Below are 21,833 nucleotides of genomic sequence, written 5' to 3'. Positions count from 1 at the left end.
GAGGGAAATGTATTGCGCTTGAGAGATACAGTAACTTCTCTACATACTGACTCTCTACATTCTTGGTATAGAGCCGAGGTGGTTCAGTGGTTAAATGCAGCACTGCAGGCTACTTCAGCTGACTGCAGTTCTGCAGTTCGGCTGTTCAAATCTCACCCGCTCAGGGTTGACTCAGCCTTCCATCCTTCCGAGGTGAGCGGTATATAAGTCTAACTGCTATTGCTATTGCTATTGCTATTGGTTGAATGTTACTAATTACTAATTTTCCAAATAAGTGTCATAATATGTTGGGTAACTGTTACTATTGATTGATTAAGCATGCCTGTGATTCTGTATTATTGCTCAATTTACTCAGGAAAACTATAAGTAATTTATTTCACCTTTATACCATCACAATCTACCACTCTCTCACTGGTTTGTACAATAAAATGCAGTATAAGACGTGAAAACATAAAGTGGCCATAAGCATAATTATCAAACAAATAGGGACCCTATAAAAGAGCTAGGTCTCCAACATATTTTGGAAGGTGGCCTAAGAAAATCAGTTCTGGTCATAAGTGGGAAGCCATTCCCGATGCTGGCAGAGTAAGTGAAAATCATTACTGAAAATCCATCTTTGACCATCTCAAAGTGGGGAGCAATCAGCTTCTTCTTCTACCACAACTGTTATGTTTGGGCCAAAGCTCAATTCAATAAGCTGCTGGAGAAACAGCAGAGGTACAGAAAGGGGGGAAATGGTTAGAGATTTAGTTATTATTCCTAGGATAACATCAATAGCACCAACCCCTCAAAATAGACAATCAGTCAGTGCTCCATCATTGGAAATACTGTTGGACAGTAGCTGATTTAAATATGAAAGCTATCACTACATGTGCAAATATGTAAATATAAATCCAAATAAAGCTGTGTTGGCAGGAAGGAATGCAGTATATTGGAATGTTGTTATCATTCATTACATTGGCCAACAACAATTTTGCCACACAGATTGTAGTGGGTTGTTTTTATGGCAAATTCAAAAACAGAATCAGATAGTTTTCTTTCAAGTTTAGTTTTTCACCTTCATTATTCTAAATTAGTAACACTACAGTCCAGTATTTTTACTACAGTAGCATATCAGAAGTAGCCTCTGTCAAAATTTGTTGCATAAATTCAAATCCAGAAGCACATAGAGATAACTGATGCAGCAGGATTCATTAACTTCTCTATACACATAAGAATAAATGAATAAATGTACAATACCAACAGCTGGTTCTTCCAAGTAAACACAAGGCAGGAGAATTACAGGCAAACACAAGCAGTTAGTTTCATTTTTGCAGACAAATTGCTTAATTTTTTGCTTCAATTCTCTGTACAGACTCAGATCTGTTTAAGCTCCCATTGACTGACTTAGTTGCTATGCCTATTCATTGGCTGATCTTGTTCCCATGTCTCTCCCAGTCATGAATATTTTAACAGCATTGAGACAAATCTAGTTATTGTTCTCTAACATATAGTCAAGACGAAGGTAGAAAGCATTACAACTAGCATAGAATAGCATACTTCAGGTTGAGTCATGTTTGGACATGAGCACATCCTTTGCCTGGAAAACAGTTCCTTGCCAGTCTGGTGCCAAAGCTCAGAGCATAAACAGCTTACATTTTATCTCTTTAGGAAGACTTCTTACCATGTTTGTTTCAAAACCAGGAATAAAGAACAGAAGCAGTTGCTTGAATCAGAGGTGGAGTTTATTCCAAGAGCACATTATGCAAAAATTAGATGTTAAGTCTCACAGTTAAGTCTCTCAGAAGCTCTTTATATAGGAAAATCTTGCTTTGTTTCTCAAAAGCATGCAAATGCACCTCATCTAGGAATGGTTATTCTTTTTCTTCTTAGTTTGTATTCTACTGTATTTTTTTTTTTAAAAAAACTCTTTTTAAAGATTAATGTCTCTCTTTTTTTAGAAAAATAAAGATATTAAATTTGCCTAGGAATTCTAAAAAAATGCATTTACTTAGCATTCTGAAAAACAGGGCTTTTTTAAATCATGCACTCTGCTACAGTTTTTGCTTGATAAGCACTTGTTTTTTTAATCACTTTTGGAGAAAGGATCTTTTTTTATTTTTTGATCAAAGTGATCTCAGAGGAGGATAAATGAGATTTCAGGAACAGGGAAAGAGAAATGCTCACCTGATTATTATTTGGTGTTTCCCATTCCACTTTGATCTTTGCCTAGAGCCTATTGTAATTTGTGTTTTTGAAATACAAAAGGAAGAATGTGTGATGGGATGACTTCCTTCTCTGTGTTCAAGGTAGATTGATTGCAATACAGTTATGCTTTATAAAGGGACATGGTGGCTCATGGCTAAGACACTGAGCTTGTCAATCAGAAAGGTGGGCAATATGAATCCCTAGTGCTGCATAATGGAGTGAGCGTTACTTGTCCCGTGCACCTTCGGTGTTTAGTCATGCCAGCCACATGACTATGGAGACATCTTCAGACAGTTCTGGCTCCTCAGCTTTGAAATGGAGATGAGCACTGCCCCCTAGAGTCGGGAATGACTAGCACATATGTGGAAGAGGAACCTTTACCTTTACTTTTATGCTTTATAAATCATCCTGATATTTTCTGTTAGCAGTGTGGTAGGTATATATATATATATGTTATATTTATGCTGATAAATAAATAAAGGGAGACTAGTATAGATCTATTTCAAGCTATTTAGCTCTCATCAGCTAGCCATACCCATATTGGGAATCGAACCTGTATGTATGTATGTATGTATGTGTATATATATATATATATATATATATATATATATATATATATATATATATATATATATATATATATATATATATATATATATATATATATATATATATATATATATATATACAGGTTCGATTCCCAACAAGGGTGTGGCTAGCTGATGAGAGCTAAATAGCTTGAAATAGATCTATACTAGTCTCCCTTTATTTATTTATCAGCATAAATATAACACATATACATATACATATATATATATATATATATATATATATATATATATATATATATATATATATATATATATATATATATATATGATAGATAGATAGATAGATAGATAGATGATAGATAGAAAGAGAGAGAGAGAGAGAGAGAGAGAGAGAGAGAGAGAGAGAGAATGTTATGAACATATTTTTGATCAAGACAAGAATTGCCCCCCTAAATTTGCAGTGTGTTCATCCCATATGTCACAAGTCCTTTGTCATTTCAATTATTTGGAGTGAGCCAAAAGTCCATTAATCAGATTGTTATTTCTGTGGGGTCCTTGTTGCTCTCTGAACTTGGTGCTTTTCTTGCAGATGTTTCATTACCAAACAAGGTAACATAATCAGTGCTATTGTTATTTCTGTTAACAATTGGGATCACCTCTAAGAGTAGGCACATTGTGAAATTTCCTGAATGTGTGATATTTAGTGGCAATGAATTCAGTAGTAACAATGGACACATATGAAGAACAGAAAAGTTTATACTATTCAACTGAACCACATTTGTTAGCACAAAGGGGATCTGAATGATCTTGTTTGTGACATGAATTTGTCTATAAAGCAAGTTGCAATGCATGACATGAAAGTTGGGCCATAAGAAAGACTGACTGCCAAAGAATCGAGGCCTTTGAACTATGGTGCTGGACAAGACTCCTGTGAGTCCCTTGGACTGCGAGGCGATCAAACCAGTCAGTCCTAGAGGAGATCAGCCCTGGTTGCTCTTTAGAAGGCCAGTTCCTGAAGAGGAAACTCAAATACTTTGGCCACCTGATGAGAAGGAAGGACTCGCTGGAGAAGAGCCTAATGCTGGGAACGATTGAGGGCAAAAGAAGAAGGGGACGACAGAAAATGAGGTGGCTGGAGGGAGTCACCGAAGCAGTAGGCATGAGCTTAAATGGACTCCAGGGGAAGGTAGAGGACAGGGAGGCCTGGAGAAACTTTGTCCATGGGGTCATGATGGGTAGGACACAACCTCGCAACTAACAACAGCAAAGAAGCAAGATGAACTTTTAGGTAAAGCATTAAAGGAATTGTTTCCATTATATATAAGTTGTTGTTTGTTTTGGTCACCATGATGAATGCAATTTTTTCTCAAGAAGATGGATGATGTTTTATAAAGAAGCTTGCTCAGTTATGGAAGGTCTTGGTGATGAACACAATGTAAATGTTCATGTCAAGAGACATGAACAGTCACTTGCTCATCACTGCTGCAGGTTACCTTGAAAGTTGTCTTTCCTCATAATGGAAATAGATTATTGCCTGCACCCTTAATCCATAACAGAGTTCTATGAAAACATTAAATCGTTTTTGGAATGGACCCATTTTGTAAAATAAGAATGGAATATCTGTGGAGATCTGAAGGTCATTGCACTTCTGTTCAATTCACAATTTGAATACACAATATACATTTTTTTTTTTAAAACGAACAGAACAATAGGAACAGGGGGGAAAAATCGTTTAGAAAGGCCAAAACATACTTCACTGGTTCACTGGGGGATGAAGAGAATGGGATAAACAATTCACTTCTCAATCCTGAAAAAGTTTTATTTCTTCTTTGCACATCAAACTTGTACTTTGAATAAACTTTGTAAAATCAATAGATAAACAGCAAAGGATAAACAGGGACTGGATGAATGTACTTGAGGAATAAATTTCCAGGATTCATGATGCTAAGATTAAAGAAAGCACTTTTTTGTAGTTCTTCAGATAAGAGAATTATTGCAAATTTGATAAATAGGTATGTATGTATAAGAAGTTGTATCAGTGGCTAAAACGTTGAGCTTGTCGATCAGAAAGTATGGCAGTTTGAATCCCTAGCACCATGTAATACAGTGAGCTCCATTATTTGTCCCAGCTTCTGCCAACCTAGCAGTTCGAAAGCATGCAATAATAGGAAAATAGGAAGCACCTTTGGTGGGAAGATAACAGTGTTCCGTGGGCCTTCAGCGTTTAGTCATGCTGGCCACATGACCATGGAGAAATCTTCAGACAGTGCTGGGTCTTCAGCTTTGAAACAGAGATGAGCACCGCCCCCTAGAGTCGGGAACGACTAGCACATATGTGTGAGGTGAACCTTTACCTTTACGTTTAGAAGAAGTTTAAAAATTGATGCAGCAATTTTTCAAAAGATATGAAAAATATCTGCAAGATTGGGGGTGGGTGGGTTGTAAAGCAGAAAGCTATCATGAAATTGAGAATGATCTCCAGAAGTTGTACAAAGTTATGAAATGTAGTAAGTTCATTTTTTTGGACTCTTGCTCGGATTTTCCCCCCTTGTGAATCTTGTGAATCTTGGGGCATTCAGTAACAAATATGTCAAGAAATCTCAGCAGGAGATTCCAAACATTAAAGGGTACTAAGGCAAAAAAGGTCCCAATATCAGAAGAATGTCAAACCACTTCTGAAAATCTTGCCAAGAAAACTGTGGGGAGTTGTCCAGGCAGTTGTCAGCAGATCACTAACTCAAAGACACCCACCCACACTCCAAAAAACACAACACACACACACACACACACACACAAACACACACACACGAGGCAATACAGCACAGGTTCGATTCCCAGCAAGGGTATGGCTAGCTGATAAGAGCTAAATAGCTTGAAATAGATCTATACTAGTCTCCCTTTATTTATTTATCAGCACAAATATAACATATATATATATATATATATATATATATATATATATATATATATATATATATGTGTGTGTGTGTGTGTGTGTGTGTGTGTGTGTGTGTGTGTGTGTGTGTGTCTGTGTGTCTGTGTGTCTGTGTGTGTCTGTGTGAATGCTACAACATTTTTATTTTAAATCCTCAATACAGCTATTTGAAAACATAGTAAGCAAATAGGTCCTCCTTATTGTGACCTATCTAATTGCCTCTCTTGTATTAAATTTAAATTGCCCTTCTTTCATCCCAGTCACATGCCTTGAATTGCATATATAGGAGAATGGCTCTATGTGATATTTCTCACACAAAGAAACATGAATGTTTTATGGAGAAAATGAACAATGCAACTCAAATTGTAGACATTACCCTGACTCAGTGGTGGGATTCAATTTTTTTTTACTGCTGGCTCCATGGGCATGGCTTGGTGGGCATGGCAGGGGAAGGATACTGTAAAATCTCCATTCCCACCCCACTCCAGGGGAAGGATACTGCAAAATCTCCATTTCCTCCCAATCAGCTGGGACTCAGGAGGAAGAGAATAGATGGAGGCAGGGCCAGTCAGAGGTGGTATTTACTGGTTTTCCAAACTATTCAAAATTTTCACTACCGGTTCTCCAGAACTGGTCAGAACTTGTTGAATACCACCTCTGCCCTGACTCAGATTATATCATTCAAGGAAAACATAAAGAGCATTAGCATGCTAAGAATCCAATTTGCTAAACTGAATCCCTTCTGAGCCCTATCACCACTGAGTTCCAGTGAAATGTGATGGTACAATCTTAAGACCAATGTAATATTAAGAGGTGAGTCTTATTTTTACTGTTTCTACTCATCTCTTTTTCCTTTCATGTATAGATTGTAAACCTCAGGCCAAAAACTGTATCTTGCGATTGATCTGTAAATTTTAACAGGTCTTCTTAAGCTAAAGTGTGTAGTATAAATGATTTATACTAAGATTTATAAGAGCCGAGGTGGTGCAGTGGTTAAATGCAGCACTGCAGGCTACTTCAGCTGACTGCAGTTCTGCAGTTCGGCTGTTCAAATCTCACCGGCTCAGGGTTGACTCAGCCTTCCATCCTTCCGAGGTGGGTAAAATGAGGACCCGGATTGTTGTTGGGGGCAATATGCTGACTCTGTAAACAGCTTAGAGAGGGCTGAAAGCCCTATGAAGCGGTATATATAAGTCTAACTGCTATTTAAAGGAAAATAAATAAATAAATAAATAAATAAATAAATAAATAAATAAATAAATAAATAAATAAAAAATAAATAAATAAATAAATAAATAAATAAATAAATAAATAAATAAATAAATAATAAATAAATAAATAAATAAATAAATAAATAAATAAATAAATGCGAGAAGTCTGTAAGTTGGCTTGAAGTTTCAAAGAAAAAGAGCACCAGGAGTGCAGGAAATGATGAAAGAGAAGTATCCCACAGTTTTATCTTAAAATTTCTGCCCTGGCATTTTCTTTATTATTAATAGGGCTATTTTATTGTCTCTGAGGAACAAAATCGGCCAGGCTAATTACGTACCTGAGTATCCAAACTAACAAAAGTTGAAGAGAACGATAAGTTCCCTCAAACAGTTATAAATCAAACAACATGTATCATTTTAAATATATATTAGAAGAAAGTCAATATGAATTAAAATGCAGAATTGGTTAAGAACCCATTAAACCTCATGGGGAAAATAGTCTGTTGCAGAGGTGGCATTCAGCAGGTTCTGGCCAGTTCTGGAGAACCTGTAGCGAAATTTTGAGTAGTTCTGAGAATTTTACAGTATCCTTCCCCTGGAGTGGGGAGGGAATGGAGATTTTGCAGTATCCTTTCCCTGGAGTGGGAAAGGAATGGAGATTTTACAGTATCCTTCCCCTGGAGTGGGGAGGGAATGGGGATATTACAGTATCCTTCCCCTGGAGTGGGGAGGGAATGGAGATTTTGCAGTAACCTTCCCCTGGAGTGGGAAAGGAATGGAGATTTTTCAGTATCCTTCCCCTGGAGTGGGGAGGGAATGGAGATTTTACAGTATCCTTCCCCTGGAGTGGGGAGGGAATGGAGATTTTACAGTATTCTTCCCCTGGAGTGGGGAGGGAATGGAGATTTTGCAGTAACCTTCCCCTGGAGTGGGAAAGGAATGGAGATTTTACAGTATTCTTCCCCTGGAGTGGGGAGGGAATGGAGATTTTGCAGTAACCTTCCCCTGAAGTGGGGAGGGAATGGAGATTTTACAGTATCCTTCCCCTGGAGTGGGGAGGGAATGGAGATTTTACAGTATTCTTCCCCTGGAGTGGGGAGGGAATGGAGATTTTGCAGTATTCTTCCCCTGGAGTGGGGAGGGAATGGAGATTTTGCAGTAACCTTCCCCTGGAGTGGGGAGGGAATGGAGATTTTGCAGTAACCTTCCCCTGGAGTGGGGAGGGAATGGAGATTTTGCAGTATCCTTCCCCTGCCACACCCGCTAAGCCATGCCACAGAACTGGTAGTAAAAAAAAAATGAATCCCACCACTGGTTTGCTGACACCTTTCAGAAAAGAACATACATGATTAAGGTGGCCAGCTTTATATTATCTTACATTTTTACTGTACAATAAAATCTTAGATGGTAGAAATCAGACACGGAGACCCAACAACGTTTAAAAATCATGATGTGATTTGCAGATATTCTATCTTTAGATTTAGATTTCTATTTCCCAAATGCCTTACTGAACTTTGTTGTTTTGTTTCGAATTTTGTTCATAATTCACAATATTATATTGTAATCTTTAAAAAAAAAGTACCATTTAAGATGCATGGCAGGCAATGCCACACAAATGCTCCATGGATACATACCAACTCCTTTTGATAATCTTCATTGATATTATTTGCCAGGCTTATATCCATAGAGTATATGCAAACTCATATGTGACTCTGAGTGGTTTACACTCCCATATTCAAAGGTAACAGAATAACCAAAAAACAGCCTAACATTAAATTGTTTATATCAGGTAACATCAAATCAATCAGATGAGCAACTAAAACAGCATTTCAGGGGGAATCAACACTCAAACTGTAAATGTTCCCTTTGCAGATATGTGCTAGTCATTCCCGACTCTAGTGACATGCGGTGAGGTTTATAGCTGGTGAGGCATTGACACAGGGGTTTCAAATTTTTTTAGACGTGGACTTCAACTCCCAAAATTCCACAGCCAGGCATGCTCAGTTCCGATTTAAAGCGACAGCATTTTCCCCCCTTGCGAAATAAGTTTTCTTCTCCCTCCCCCTCCTTCCTTCCTCCCTCCCTCCCCCCTCTCTCAAACATACACACACAAAGAGAGAAGTTGGATCCCTCTCTCACTCACTCTCTTTCAAACAAACACAAACACAGAAGTTGGATTGGATATATTTTCCAATGGCTTGAAAGCAGCTCCTCTGCCATACCCCCCCTTCCCCTGCTGCCTTCCGATCCGAGCCTTGATTGCAGGTGGAGCCACGTTGCCTTTTCAAACTTGTAATCAGTGAAGCTAGGCTTATATACTTTTATCCAGCTGTCTGTATGTGTGTGTGTGTTTGAAAAGGCAATGTGGCTCTGCATGCAATCAAACTTTTTGAATTCCTCCACCCTCCCCGCACACGGACATTTTCCAGCTGTTTCAGAGAGGATTTCAACTCTGCTCCTGCCTGCCATCATGAAAAGAAAAAAAAAATGTAAAAGGAGAAAGGCAAGAGCTCTGAGGTCAGACTGACCTAGTTGCTCCCAGAGTACTCTAAAAAGCCTCTAAAAATGCCCTCTACAGGAGGCGAGAGAACCACGTGCCTCCTTTGCATAAGGAATTTTTTGCCTTTTAACCCTTGCTTAGCTCTGCTCGAGTGATCATAAAGTCAAACTAAATGAGGCACCTTGTTCTCCTGCCGTCCCCTGTAGAAGGCACGTTTTAGAGGCTTTTTTACACAGTTAAGCACTAAGCAGAGTCAACCACTGTGACTCTGGCAGCAACTAGCTCAGCCTTTTTCCTTTTACATTTTTTTTCTTTTCATGATGACAGTGGTGAGGCTCTGTCTCCCCTGCCTCCCCTGACTGCACGTCCCTGGGGGCAGTGCTCATCTCCATTTCAAAGCTGAAGAGCCAGCGCTGTCCGAAGACGTCTCCATGGTCATGTGGCCATCATGATTAAACGCCGAAGGAGCATGGAGCACTGTTACCTTCCCACCAAAGGCGGTTCCTATTTTTCTACTTGCATTTTTATGTGGTTTAGAACTGCTAGGTTGGCAGAAGCTGGGAGAAGTAACGAGATCTCAGTCCATTATGTGGCGCTAGGGATTTGAACCACTGACCTTTTGATTGATAAGCTCAGCATCTTAGTCACTGAGCCACCACATCCCTCATATTCAAACTGAGGAGGGATTTAGTCTCAGTTTCGTGATACAACACACTATATGAATTCAACCTCTAGCCAGAAGTTAGATAGGCTGAGAATATTCAGAAAAAGCTCCTTCATTAAGTGCCAATTATTTCTTAATAGGGTATACAGCACTTCATATCTGATCTCCCAAATTTTCTTTAAAATAAGTAGGCTCATGAATGTAATCTGTCTATAGCACCTCAAATAATATGTCATTTCCTGGGATCAGGAAAAAAAACCCTTTTCTTTTATTTTTCTTTTAATTTAAGAAGTTTGTGGAAAATGGCTTTCATGGCTCTTCATTAAAAATTACTACTTCTGACAAATTACTTGAGGCTATTATTCCACTCTCCCCAGACTAAGAGAGACTTGCACATAAAACCTATATAAGGAAATGATATGTATTATAATAAATGTCACTGTGTAACTGATGTAGATGTTGGATATAAACTGATTTATGAATTCAAAATGACTTGGACTCATCTGGAATGACAATTGAGACTCTAGAAAGAGTGCAGAGAAGAGAAACAAAAATGATTAGGGGACTGGACGCTAAAATATAAAAAGAATGGTTGCTAGAATTGGAGTTGGGTATGGCTCATTTAATGAAAAGAAGGACTAGGGGAGACATGATAGCAGTGTTCCGATATTTGAAGGGTTGCCCCAAGAAGAGGGAGTCAAGCTGTTCTCCAAAGCACCCAAGGGTAGGACAAGAAGCAATGGGTGGAAACAAATCAAGGAGAGAAGCAACCTAGAATTAGAAGAAATTTCCTGACAGTGAGAACAATTAATCAGTGGAAGCCTTTGCCTCCAGAAGTTGTGGGTCCTCCAACACTGGAACACAATTTGTCTGAAATGGTATAGGCCAGGGCTTACTTCAGCAGTGGGTTGGACTAGAAGATTTCCAAAGTCCCTTCCAACCCTGTTATTGTGTGATTCTGTTATCAAGTGAGGCAGAAGGCATGCTGGAAATCAGAGGAAGCCATTGCGGACCTATTGGCAAGGGTTCCACCACAAAACCGCGGTAGACTAAAGCGCGTGTGACTAAAGCGCGGTGACAAAACCGCACCGTCAAAACCGCGCGACAACAGCGCGCCGACAACAGCGCACTGACAGAAGCGTGCTGTAACATAACCCTAAAAATAACCCTAAACCTAACCCTAAACCTAACGCTAAACCTACCCTAAACCTACCCTAAACCTAACCCTAACCCTAAACCTAACCCTAAACCTAACCCTAAACCTTACCTTAAGTTAAATCGCGCTTCTGTCAGCGCGCTGTTGTGGGCGCCCTGTTGTGGGCACGCTTTTGACATCGCAGTTTTAGCGCCGCGGTGTTGTCGGCGCGCTTTAGTCTACCGTGGTTATGTCGTGCCACGATTGGCAAGATGCTAATACAGGGAACCTGGAAATAAACTGATGTATTCATTTCTTCTTGTGCCTGAACATTCATTCAAGAACCTAATGAGAAGAGGGCATATGTAAGCTTTCAAATTAGTTTTTAAAAAGCACTAAATTGCAATAGATCTGAGTAGCAACCAAAACATTTGGCCAAGTTCATTGGCCAAATAACTCCTGTTACTGCCATCATAAAAGAATAGAAATTATTTATTCATTTATTTATCTTTATTGCTTACAGATAACTATATTCATAATATAGCAAGTAAGTTTAGTTCAGGGTTGATATGCCTTGTTGGAATTCTCTGAGCCTCCCCTCCTCCTCCTTCTCCTCTTACTTTTATCTTTCTGCATTAATTTCTAAGCTAACAACACCAGCAGTTTTGGAAAATTGAGTTTCATTGGCTAGAAGGGATTATAAATCTTTGTCATCCCAGTAAATAACCTACCATGAACAAAGCATAAATCAGAACCACACAGATTTACAGTGCCACCCTTTTCAAAAAAATTTGAAAGCGGACAGGACAGATGTATATCTAACTTCTGCCAAGGTTGCAGTTCAAAGACACTGGCATATATGAGTCTTGAAGGATTCCTTATGCATGGATGAAAAGGGCACAGCAGGTGGCATCCAGCAACTTTATTTTCCCATCTCTTGTGCTAAATCTACAGGTCAGATTCACAAAGCAACATTCTGAATTCTGCTGCAATGTACAGGTAGTAAGGATAATCTGCATCCTCTCGTACTTCAAAAACACATCTGCTTTGTGATTTTCTGACACAGTAAGCTGTTTAGCCCATCTCCTAAAGCCATTTCTCTCTTCCTTCCATTCAGAAAGGAGAAAAGACTCCCTAAGATCTCAAAAACCTGGCTTTAGTGCACATGACAGATATAAACAGCTAACGGCTGGAAAGGAAGACCTAACTCTTAAATCAATTATGACTGTTCCTCCTTCACCTGAAAAAAAAAATCACTCTTAAAAAATATTGGAAAATGCATACTACTTTATATATGCTTTTTCCTTGAATGTTCATACATATCTTTGCTGTTATACCAGAGTTCACATTACTTATTATACCGAAACTGCTAGACTTTGTAAACTTTTGCATAAAGGTTGAGTCTCTGGGGATAGTAGGGTATGTGGCAAAACATATTCAAAGTTTCCACTTGTTAAAGAACACAATGACCGTTGGGAATATCAGGGGTTGGAAAGTTCAGATAGTTGCAAATCTCTAATGCTTACATTCTGTTTGAGTATTCTACTCTTCCGTGCTTCTTTTATCTGTTTGTCGCCTTTCCTGAATGACAAATTAGTAATATGTGTAAAAAAGAACTAGACAAGATACAATATAAAGGTAAAAGTTCCTCTTGCACATTTGTGCTAGTTCCCGACTCTAGGGGGCAGTGATCATCTCCATTTCAAAGCCCAAGAGCCAGCACTGTCCAAAGACATCTCCGTAGTCATGTGGCTGGCATGACTAAATGCCAAAGGCTCACGGAACACTGTTACCTTTCTGCCAAATTTTTCTACTTGCACTTTTAAATGCTTTCGAACTGCTAGGTTGGCAGAAGCTGGGACAAGTAATGAGAGCTCACTCTAATGCATGGTGTTAGGGACTTGAACTGCCAAACTGTTTGCCTTTCTGATCAACAAGCTCAGCGTGTTAGCCACTGAGCCACCGCGTGCCCCTTATGAAGATACAACATACTTGGGTATATTGTGCTCAGTTATCCCTTCCAAATCAGCTGTGCTTGGAAAAGTCAGAACTTCTGGTGTTTAGGAAGCAGTCTTGGTGTGGCAAAAACACTGAAAGCAGAAGGCTATAGTGCTTAAGATGTTGGATTAGGACCAGGGAGAGCCGGTTTGGTACCCCTTGAGCCAGAGAAGCTCACTTGGTGCCTCCTTCTTAACCCAACATATTCCAAAGTGTACTGGAATGGAGGAAGAGAATCTGTCTGTCTGTCTGTCCGTAACCCTAACCCTAACTCCTGGAGAAAAGGCAGGATGTAAATCTAACGAGGAACAATTTGAGAAGATTGTCGATCACTCTCAGCTCATCAGAATCCTTACTGTTTTGAAATGTTCAGCTTTTGACTTTGGTCAGAGCTTGACATTTCAATTCATTTTATTGCTTCAGATGTTATTTTTCCACTCAGTTTACTTTTGTGGCCTAAATGTGGACTGGCTTTACAAATAAAGATTAGCTTGATTGATTTATTGTGGTAATAACCCTGAAAATAACTGCCCGTTAGGAGGGCAAGCTGGCACATAAGTTTAATTCAGAAGCAGAGGGCAAGGAAAGTTAGCAGTGGTAAGGACCTCTGGAAGTAGAACGTTCTTAATTGCATGAGATGTAATAAAGTGGAATTCATTTTTTTATTACCCTGTAGTATGTTACTTCGGGGTAGAGATGGGGAGGTGGGAAACTGGATGGAACTGAAAGTTTTACTGGCTGGATGCCCTTCCAGATGCCTACATGGAGTTGGCAGCAGATATTTTTGTTTTGTGCCCTTAAAGAGAAACATCTGCCTTCTCCTAGGATTAAATCTCAACTTTATGAGTGGGAGATGAGCATCTTCACCACTAGACTATCATGCCATTCAACATAAAATTCACTTCTTTTTCATCTAAAATTAAATCATGTCAAACATATTTGTTATTTTAATTCTAGCTGCTCCTTCACCTACTTTTTAACACATAGCCCCTACATTCTACTCACGAGCCAATCAGGGCCCTTGGTCAGAAAACATTATGCATCTTCTATTCTACAACCTTCCCACTCTGAAGGTTGAGAGTTTAGTTCTAGGTAGTGGCAGATGTTTCACTTTTACATCAGCCTATGAGATTTAACAGGACTTGGAAGGTGCCAAGGAACTCCTTAACAACAGTAAAGCTGATCTGTCTTGAAAATGAATACTCTATAATGAATAAGGTATGATCGCTATGTAGGAGTGGATAGATTGTGAATAGAAATCTTTTACCTACCTGGATTCTTATTTAATTTATATGGGATTAGTATAAGCCAAACAATTTTCTGATGTGCAGACAAACAGGCCAACGTGTTCCAAATTTAAATGGAATGAAATAGGACAATCCAACTTGACACAGAACCTTTTACGTATTTATTTATTGCGCAATTTATATGGCTCTCCATGACTCAGTAGTGATTCCGTGCAACATACAAAGTTAAAAACAAGAGTGCATGCAATCCAATCCATAATGTTCCAAGGTCACAAACAAGATTTCCGGTGTACACAAAAAGAACAACAGAGCTCACTTGCCCTCCTAGTCTAAATGCCAGGAAGTTTGCATTCTGAAAGTGGCTGCAAGGCCAAACTAGAAAAAAAAGATCATACCTTCATTTATTGTAGATTGGAAACCCCTGGTGGAATTTTTGCATAGAGCAGGAAAAAAAGAACTTATAGTTTATGGCTTTGATGATTACATAGGATAGAGTATAAAAAAAGAGATCCATGATGTCAGGACTAGGGGTAACATGATAGCAGTGTTCCAATATCTGAAGGGCTGCCACAAAGAAGATGGAGCCAACGTCTTTTCCAAAGTAGCAGAAGGCCAGAGAAGAAGCAATGAATAGATTAGAATAGAATAGAATTCTTTATTGGCCAAGTGTGGTTGGACACACAAGGAATTTGTCTTTGGTGCATATGCTCTCAGTGTACATAAAGAAAAATAAAATATATTCATAAAGAATCATAAGATACAATACTTAGTGATAGTCATAAGTTACTAATAAGCAATCAAATCATAGTAAGAACAAATAGAACAATATAAATTGTAAATATAAAAGCAATGTGGTTATAGTCCTAAATGGAAACTCATCAAGGACAGAACCAATCTAGAACTAAAGAGAATTTTCCTGACAGTGAGAACAATTAAATAGTGGAACAGCTTGCCTTCAGAACTGGAAGTTTTTAAGAAGAGATTGGACAGCCATTAATCTGAAATAGTATAGGGTCTCCTGCTTGAGTAGGGGGTTGGACTAGAAGACCTCCAACCCTGTTATTCTGATTTAACTTTAGAGAAAGAAATAGATTCATAATTGTACTTATAATCACTGTAAATTTTGGAAGCCAATTTTTTGTATTTTTTTTTCCTTTTGTGTATAACATAGAGACAGATTTAAGCATAGTTTTAATTGGGAAAATGTGACCATCCTAGACCAAGCCAAGTCCAAAAATGCCAGGGAATTTTTAGAAGCCTGCCACTCTGACAATTCAGCCATCAACAGACACATAGACATCAACAACATCTATAGACTATGCAAAAGAGACCATCAACCAGCCCAAAAGAGAAAAAGACTCCAGCACCTCTCCACCTCTCCACCATCAATCAACACTCAGATCAGCATAACTCCAAGGTTAACATCAGACCAATAATATCATTCATATATATATATATATATATATATATATATATATGTATGTATGTATGTATGTATGTATGTATGTATGTATGTATGCATGCATGCATGCATGCATGCATACATACATACATACATACATACATACATACATACATACATACATATATATATATATATATATATATATATATATATATATATATATATATAGTCACAACCCCTGGTAAGCCCCAATTATGGGAGGAAGCTAACTGCTTCCATCATCTGTCAATTGGCTCGTCACAAGAGTCCATCACGACAGAAACCCAATATTTTTACTGTTGCCTTTGTTATATTTGTGTTTTATTTGTGCTGATAAATAAATAAAGGGAGACTAGTATAGATCTATTTCAAGCTATTTAGCTCTCATCAGCTAGCCATACCCTTACTGGGATTCGAACCTGTGCTGTATTGCATCTTAGGCAAAGATCTTAGCCATTAAGCCACAGGTCTCCTCCTTATCAGCTGAAGCCAGCTGAAACCAGCTGAAGCCAGCTGAAGCCAGGGAAGAAGGTATATATATATATACAATATCCTAAACAAGAAATTGTCAAAAAAGCAAACAGCAAACACCCCAACCAAGGAATCTCTAAGGCTGTGTTCACCAACAAACACCCCTATTTACTAGCACTAATGATGTTACCTAGATTGGGTAATGAAGCATCTGCAAGAAAACAACCCAGTTCAAAGAGTACCAAGGACCCCTCATGAAAAGAAATAAGAAATTTTATAAAGAAGAAAAAAAGAATATTTAATATTATGTAACTAGTGTACACATTATTTTCTCTTTGGAATAGAAAAGAGCATTATAAAATCCACAAAATGTCACTTTCTCCTTAGAATGTTTTTTTCCCCCCCTGAAAAGATAGTTGGCTTATTTCAGATTCAACTCTCAATTATAAAAAGGCCATCCGTTCTCCCAGAGATCCATTCTTGTGTCCTGTTTACTGACATGACCATTCTCAGCACTGCCCCAGCAAAGCAAATTATCAATTTAAACATTTGTGTTCACTTCAAGCAAGCAGGAAGATGGGAAGCATCACAATTGTGTTGGTCAGAGTAATACGCCTCTTGTCATCAGAAGCCAATATTACAGACTGACAGCATTTGGAAGGGGTTATTGCATATCAAATCATTCTATCACATTACTGCTGAGACAATATTGTTCTCTCCTGGAGTGAGGAGGAAAGCAATAAGAAAAATTGTTGCATTTTATATTACTTTTATTTCCACTTAATGGTGCTGGCTCTCAGAGATATATCTGACTCTCCCTGGAGCCTGACCCTAGTGTTTTCTTAGGAAAAAACACATTTTGTTCAAAAACAGTTAAGACTTAAAATGACCATTGAGGCTACAATGAAAACACATTTGATTTTGATTTTTAAAACCTTTCCTTTTCTGTCTTAGAACAGCAAACGGCAGACTTTTCTTTGCCTTCAATTAAATTATTGTCTTCCTTCCTTCCTTCCTTCCTTCCTTCCTTCTTTCCTTCTTTCCTTCTTTCCTTCCATCCTCCCACCCTTCATACCTCCAGTGGTGGGTTGCAGGCAGTACGCCCCAGTACGGGCATACCGGAGCCTGCCCGGAGCACTGGATACCATTCTGATACGGTGCTCCACAGGGCCAACCTGCCTGCCTGAACTCCTTACCTGTCCTTTAAGCCTTTGACGCTTCCACGCATGTGCATGGTGCGTATGGAGCCTGTGTGATGCTCCGCTGAGCAGCTGGAGTGTTGTGGAGGCTTGCGGAAGCGTCACAGGCAAGTATGACGCATGCACATGCCACACACCTGCGCACACGCACCACATGCATGTATGTGGATGATGCGGGCCCAGAACTCACCACTGCATCCATCCCTCCCTCCCTTCCTCTCCAATTCAATATTTGAATACATTTTGTGCCAGTACAACACAAACACTAACTTGAATTCAGTTTGTAGGGAAAAAAAAGAACTATATAAATGTGATAAGTAATGTACCCGAAAAACACAGGCTGGAAATGCCCAGATTTCCAGTGCCCAGCAAAGTAACAAATATTCTCATATAGAGGGTATAAAGCCATATAATATCAAACAAGGAAAGAGCTTTGAGGTCTAGAGGCTGAGTTGAAATAGGAACTGGAAACCACAAAACATGAGCCTAATCTTGCCTGTTGACAGCTCACCAAAATGTTTCTGCTTCCAGTAACTTGAATTGCATTTGCAACTATCTCAACTAGAGTTCCTTCTAAAAAGCTTTATCTCAGCCATTCTTTCTCCATTTCTCTTTCCTTAGGCCCTATTCATAATATTCTCCAGTGGAGAAAGAATGGAATTTTGTGTCTGGGTCAGAACCATTTTTCAATTATACAGCTAATGGCTTTCTAAAATCTGAACAATTTAGACTTTGGATAGATACACCAGGCAGCTCTCAAGTCAAAAGCAATTTAAAAAGGATTGGATTTTTTTAAGGTTCAGTATTTTTTTTTAAAAAAAAGAACCCACTAATATAATCTGCACTTAAGAGACCAAAGTGCTGACCCACAAGATTCCTGGGTCATCCTACTGAGATTAGTCTAGTGGTTAAAGCACCAGACTAGAAATTGGGAGACTGTGGGTTCTAATCCTACCATAAAGGTTAAGGCCAGGTGGATGACACTGGGTCACTCAATCACTTTCGACCCACCCCACCTCATAGAGTTGTTGTTGTGGGGAAAATAGGAGAAGCGAATAATATTATAGTAGGTATATTCATCGTCTTGAGTTGTTTACAAAAATAATAAAGGTGGGTTTTACAAATGAATACAAATGGGAATTGGGTTAATTATGGTGTGTTACCACTTTGCATTGGCATCCTTCAGTCTCCATAGTCTTTTGAGACTGAAGGATGCCAAGACCACTTTGCCTTATTGACAGAGTGATTGCAGTAATAGCACACTCTCTGTACTCACATTAAGACAGAAGTCAGAATTGCCTTAGTTATCATGCATAAAATGATTTTAGATTAAGCTCCCGCTGTGCACATAGCTCCATGTATACAGTAGAGACAAATACATGATTTTTGGTTGAATATATTACCCAGCACTACTGTCCTAATATGCACACACACACACACTCACACACAAACAAATCCATGTCTATGTGTAGCCCTAAAGAAATGGAAGTTTCCTTTTACCACTTCATTCATCATTTTGAGTATAAGTCATATTTTCCACAAAAAAATGTATCAGTAATGATGACATTTAAGGAGCATGCCTGCCTTTAAACCAAGTACTATATTAGATGATGAAGATGATGCAGAAGAAGATGATGATTATTATTAAATAGATTTACCTTGAATGGCAACGGCTCCTCGGTAAGTGGGCTAACAGGAAGTGAGTTGGTACTGGTGGCAGGACTCATATCTGAGCTCTAAGGTAAAATAAAATAAAAAATCCAGATTTAGCCTAGGACATATTATCATTGTTATAAGTAAGTCAATCCATCAGTCAGTCAATCATTTATTTCTATGGCTACCCACTCATCAAGGACCCACCCGCCAAGGGTTAAAAACTTTGCAGTATCAAAATAAGATAATACATGGGGGAAAATACAGAACTTGTGTCATTACAAAATATACTATCCTCTCCCGGTGCCGGGGAAAAAAGCCAGACCTTTAAATCATTCTTAGTCTGGTAGCACTGAAATCTTGAGGATACAGTTCCTTAGGGCACAGGTTGCAACAGAAGCCATACTTCCTGCATCCCATGAAACTTTAACCTCTGCTTAATGTTGCCCGTCCAGAACATGATACTGTCAGAGATTGAAAAAAATGGGCAGAGATCACTGGAAGTTATTTCTTCTGTTGCAAAGCATCCCAACAATATACGGGAAATGGTACCACAAAAAAACCATGTGTCTTCTACAGCTTCATAGGTAATGACCAGCACCGTACATTGCATCTGGAAATCTGCTGGTAATTATGACAGTCCACACATAGAAACGTCCCATAAATGTAACATGGTCTGCATGTACAGCTCTACATGTTTTGTCACATTCTGGACCAGTTCAGCTTCTGAATATTTTTCAAGGGTAGAGAGTCTTGGCAGTAATGCAGATGAGAATTGTCCAAGGCCTGGGTTAATAAATAAGGCCCCCAAGCCACAAACCGATGCAATTATCATACAAAATGATTTTGTACAAAGGTCCTCCTATCCATTGCTGTCACCAGCTCTTCAAGAAGGAGCTGAGAGTTGAGGTGGATCCCCAGACTGCACACTATCTCCATCTATGGAAGAATAATCCCAGTCAGAACTAATTATGGGAAACTGTTGTTCTTCCTGGGTAAACTAGAGAGGAAATGCAGCTAGCTGAATTAAATCTACTTTATTGTATGGTGCCATTAACAGAATCTTGAAAATCTGAAAGCACAATCCTCCCTCCCTCCCGTTTTAACTGCTCGCTCCATAAAGACATATCATTGACATTGAGTCTTTATTGATTAGCCCTTGGGCCATATCAAAGTGCAAAGTTCCAGAAACAAATTATTACTAAAATTTAATAAAAGCAATTTAAAATGGAATTCAAAAATGAAATTGGAATAAAATACAATTTAAAATGAAACTGGAATAAAATACGATTCAAAATGGAATTGGAATAAAATAAAGTCTAAAATGAAAATGCAATAGAATACAATAATTTAAGAAATAGATAAAATATAATAAAATTATATTTCGGTGTCACCTCTGCAATCTACCCCAATCAGTCCCACATATGCAGATCTCAACCAAACCATTTTGTTTAAGTGTGTTAAAAGTTATTTCCAGGTTCTGATCTGTCCTTACCTTGGTCTACATACCAAAAGAATGACCAATGGGTCATTGGTTTGTTATATAGACCAAGGTAAGGGCATATCTTTCCTAAGTTTCTTTCTCTAACCATTAAGCAACTGTGGGATCCTGTCCCTCTTGTATGTTTGTTTCCTAGGCAGCATCCTTTCTCTCCTTTTCTCAAAGTCACCTATGCAATGCATTCCATTACAAAATCCATAGAACTTGGTAGACCTAACATTCACACCCAATCAGTTTTGTTGTGCTTTATTTTAATGCTGGGGCATTTTATACCACGGGAAATAACACCCTATTTATAGCAACAGCAAGTGTGCTATCTACCCAGTGTTTGTTTTGCCAATTTTTCCATGATGCTTTTTAACAGACACCTTCAAGACTCCTTCCACTAAATAATGAATAAGATCTTCAAAACAATATCCTCAGCAACGCAGGTATGTAAGCATCCTTAACAGTCCCAGTGGGAACAATTATTAACAAAATGCCAGTGAACTATATAATGCAAAATGCTGTGGTCAAAAAGATCAGCTCTTATCAGCAAGAGGAAAGTAGAAGTGCTGAGTTTCTCAGTTATCAGAAAACAATCCCAAATAAGAATAAAACTGAATAACCATTGAAAAAATAACCATGTTAAAAAAATTGCAAAAAGAAAGCAAAGCCTCTCAGCATTTACTTAAGAGTATGGAGAAAGCTTCATGGATGTTGATACACAGCTCTTGGTCTGCTTAGCAAAATATGAACCACAGATGACACACTCAGGTACAATGGGACTTGTAGATGCATGACTAATAAAACCCAAATGGCTTTGGTTTATAAACCATGGATTATTTTTTAGCATGATGTATAAAACTCATGATAACTAGTCAGAGAGGACCAGTGAATAGTGGTCTTTCTTCACTCCACATCAGTGGAACAATGAAGCACTTGATTTGTCATTTCATTTTACTCCTAAAAAAAAAGTCCGCTCGTAAACTGGTGGAATGAAATACTGGGGTACCTTGACAAAACTTGTGTCAAGTGACAGCAAGAACGATCAATTTGTCTACAGACTTTTGTAAAACTGGCAAATTTCCACCAAAACAAAGAGATTTACAAAAAAATATTTATATACAGAAACTGTGTGTCCTCAAAGATCTGTCG

At 38.5% G+C, this 21,833-nt stretch overlaps 1 protein-coding gene across 1 annotated transcript in view; it reads right to left on the bottom strand.

The window, feature by feature from the left end:
- The window catches only part of CCSER1 (coiled-coil serine rich protein 1), a 335,367-nt gene that overhangs the window by 77,742 nt on the left and 235,792 nt on the right, over nt 1–21,833 (bottom strand). The window contains 1 exon segment of the mRNA XM_032224346.1: nt 19,201–19,278. Within this exon segment, the coding sequence (XP_032080237.1) occupies nt 19,201–19,278 (78 nt within the window).

Source organism: Thamnophis elegans, chromosome 9, assembly GCF_009769535.1.
Source record: "Thamnophis elegans isolate rThaEle1 chromosome 9, rThaEle1.pri, whole genome shotgun sequence".
NCBI lineage: Eukaryota > Metazoa > Chordata > Lepidosauria > Squamata > Colubridae > Thamnophis > Thamnophis elegans.
Note: the sequence above shows the minus strand (reverse complement) of the source record. Positions and strands in the feature narration are given on the sequence as shown.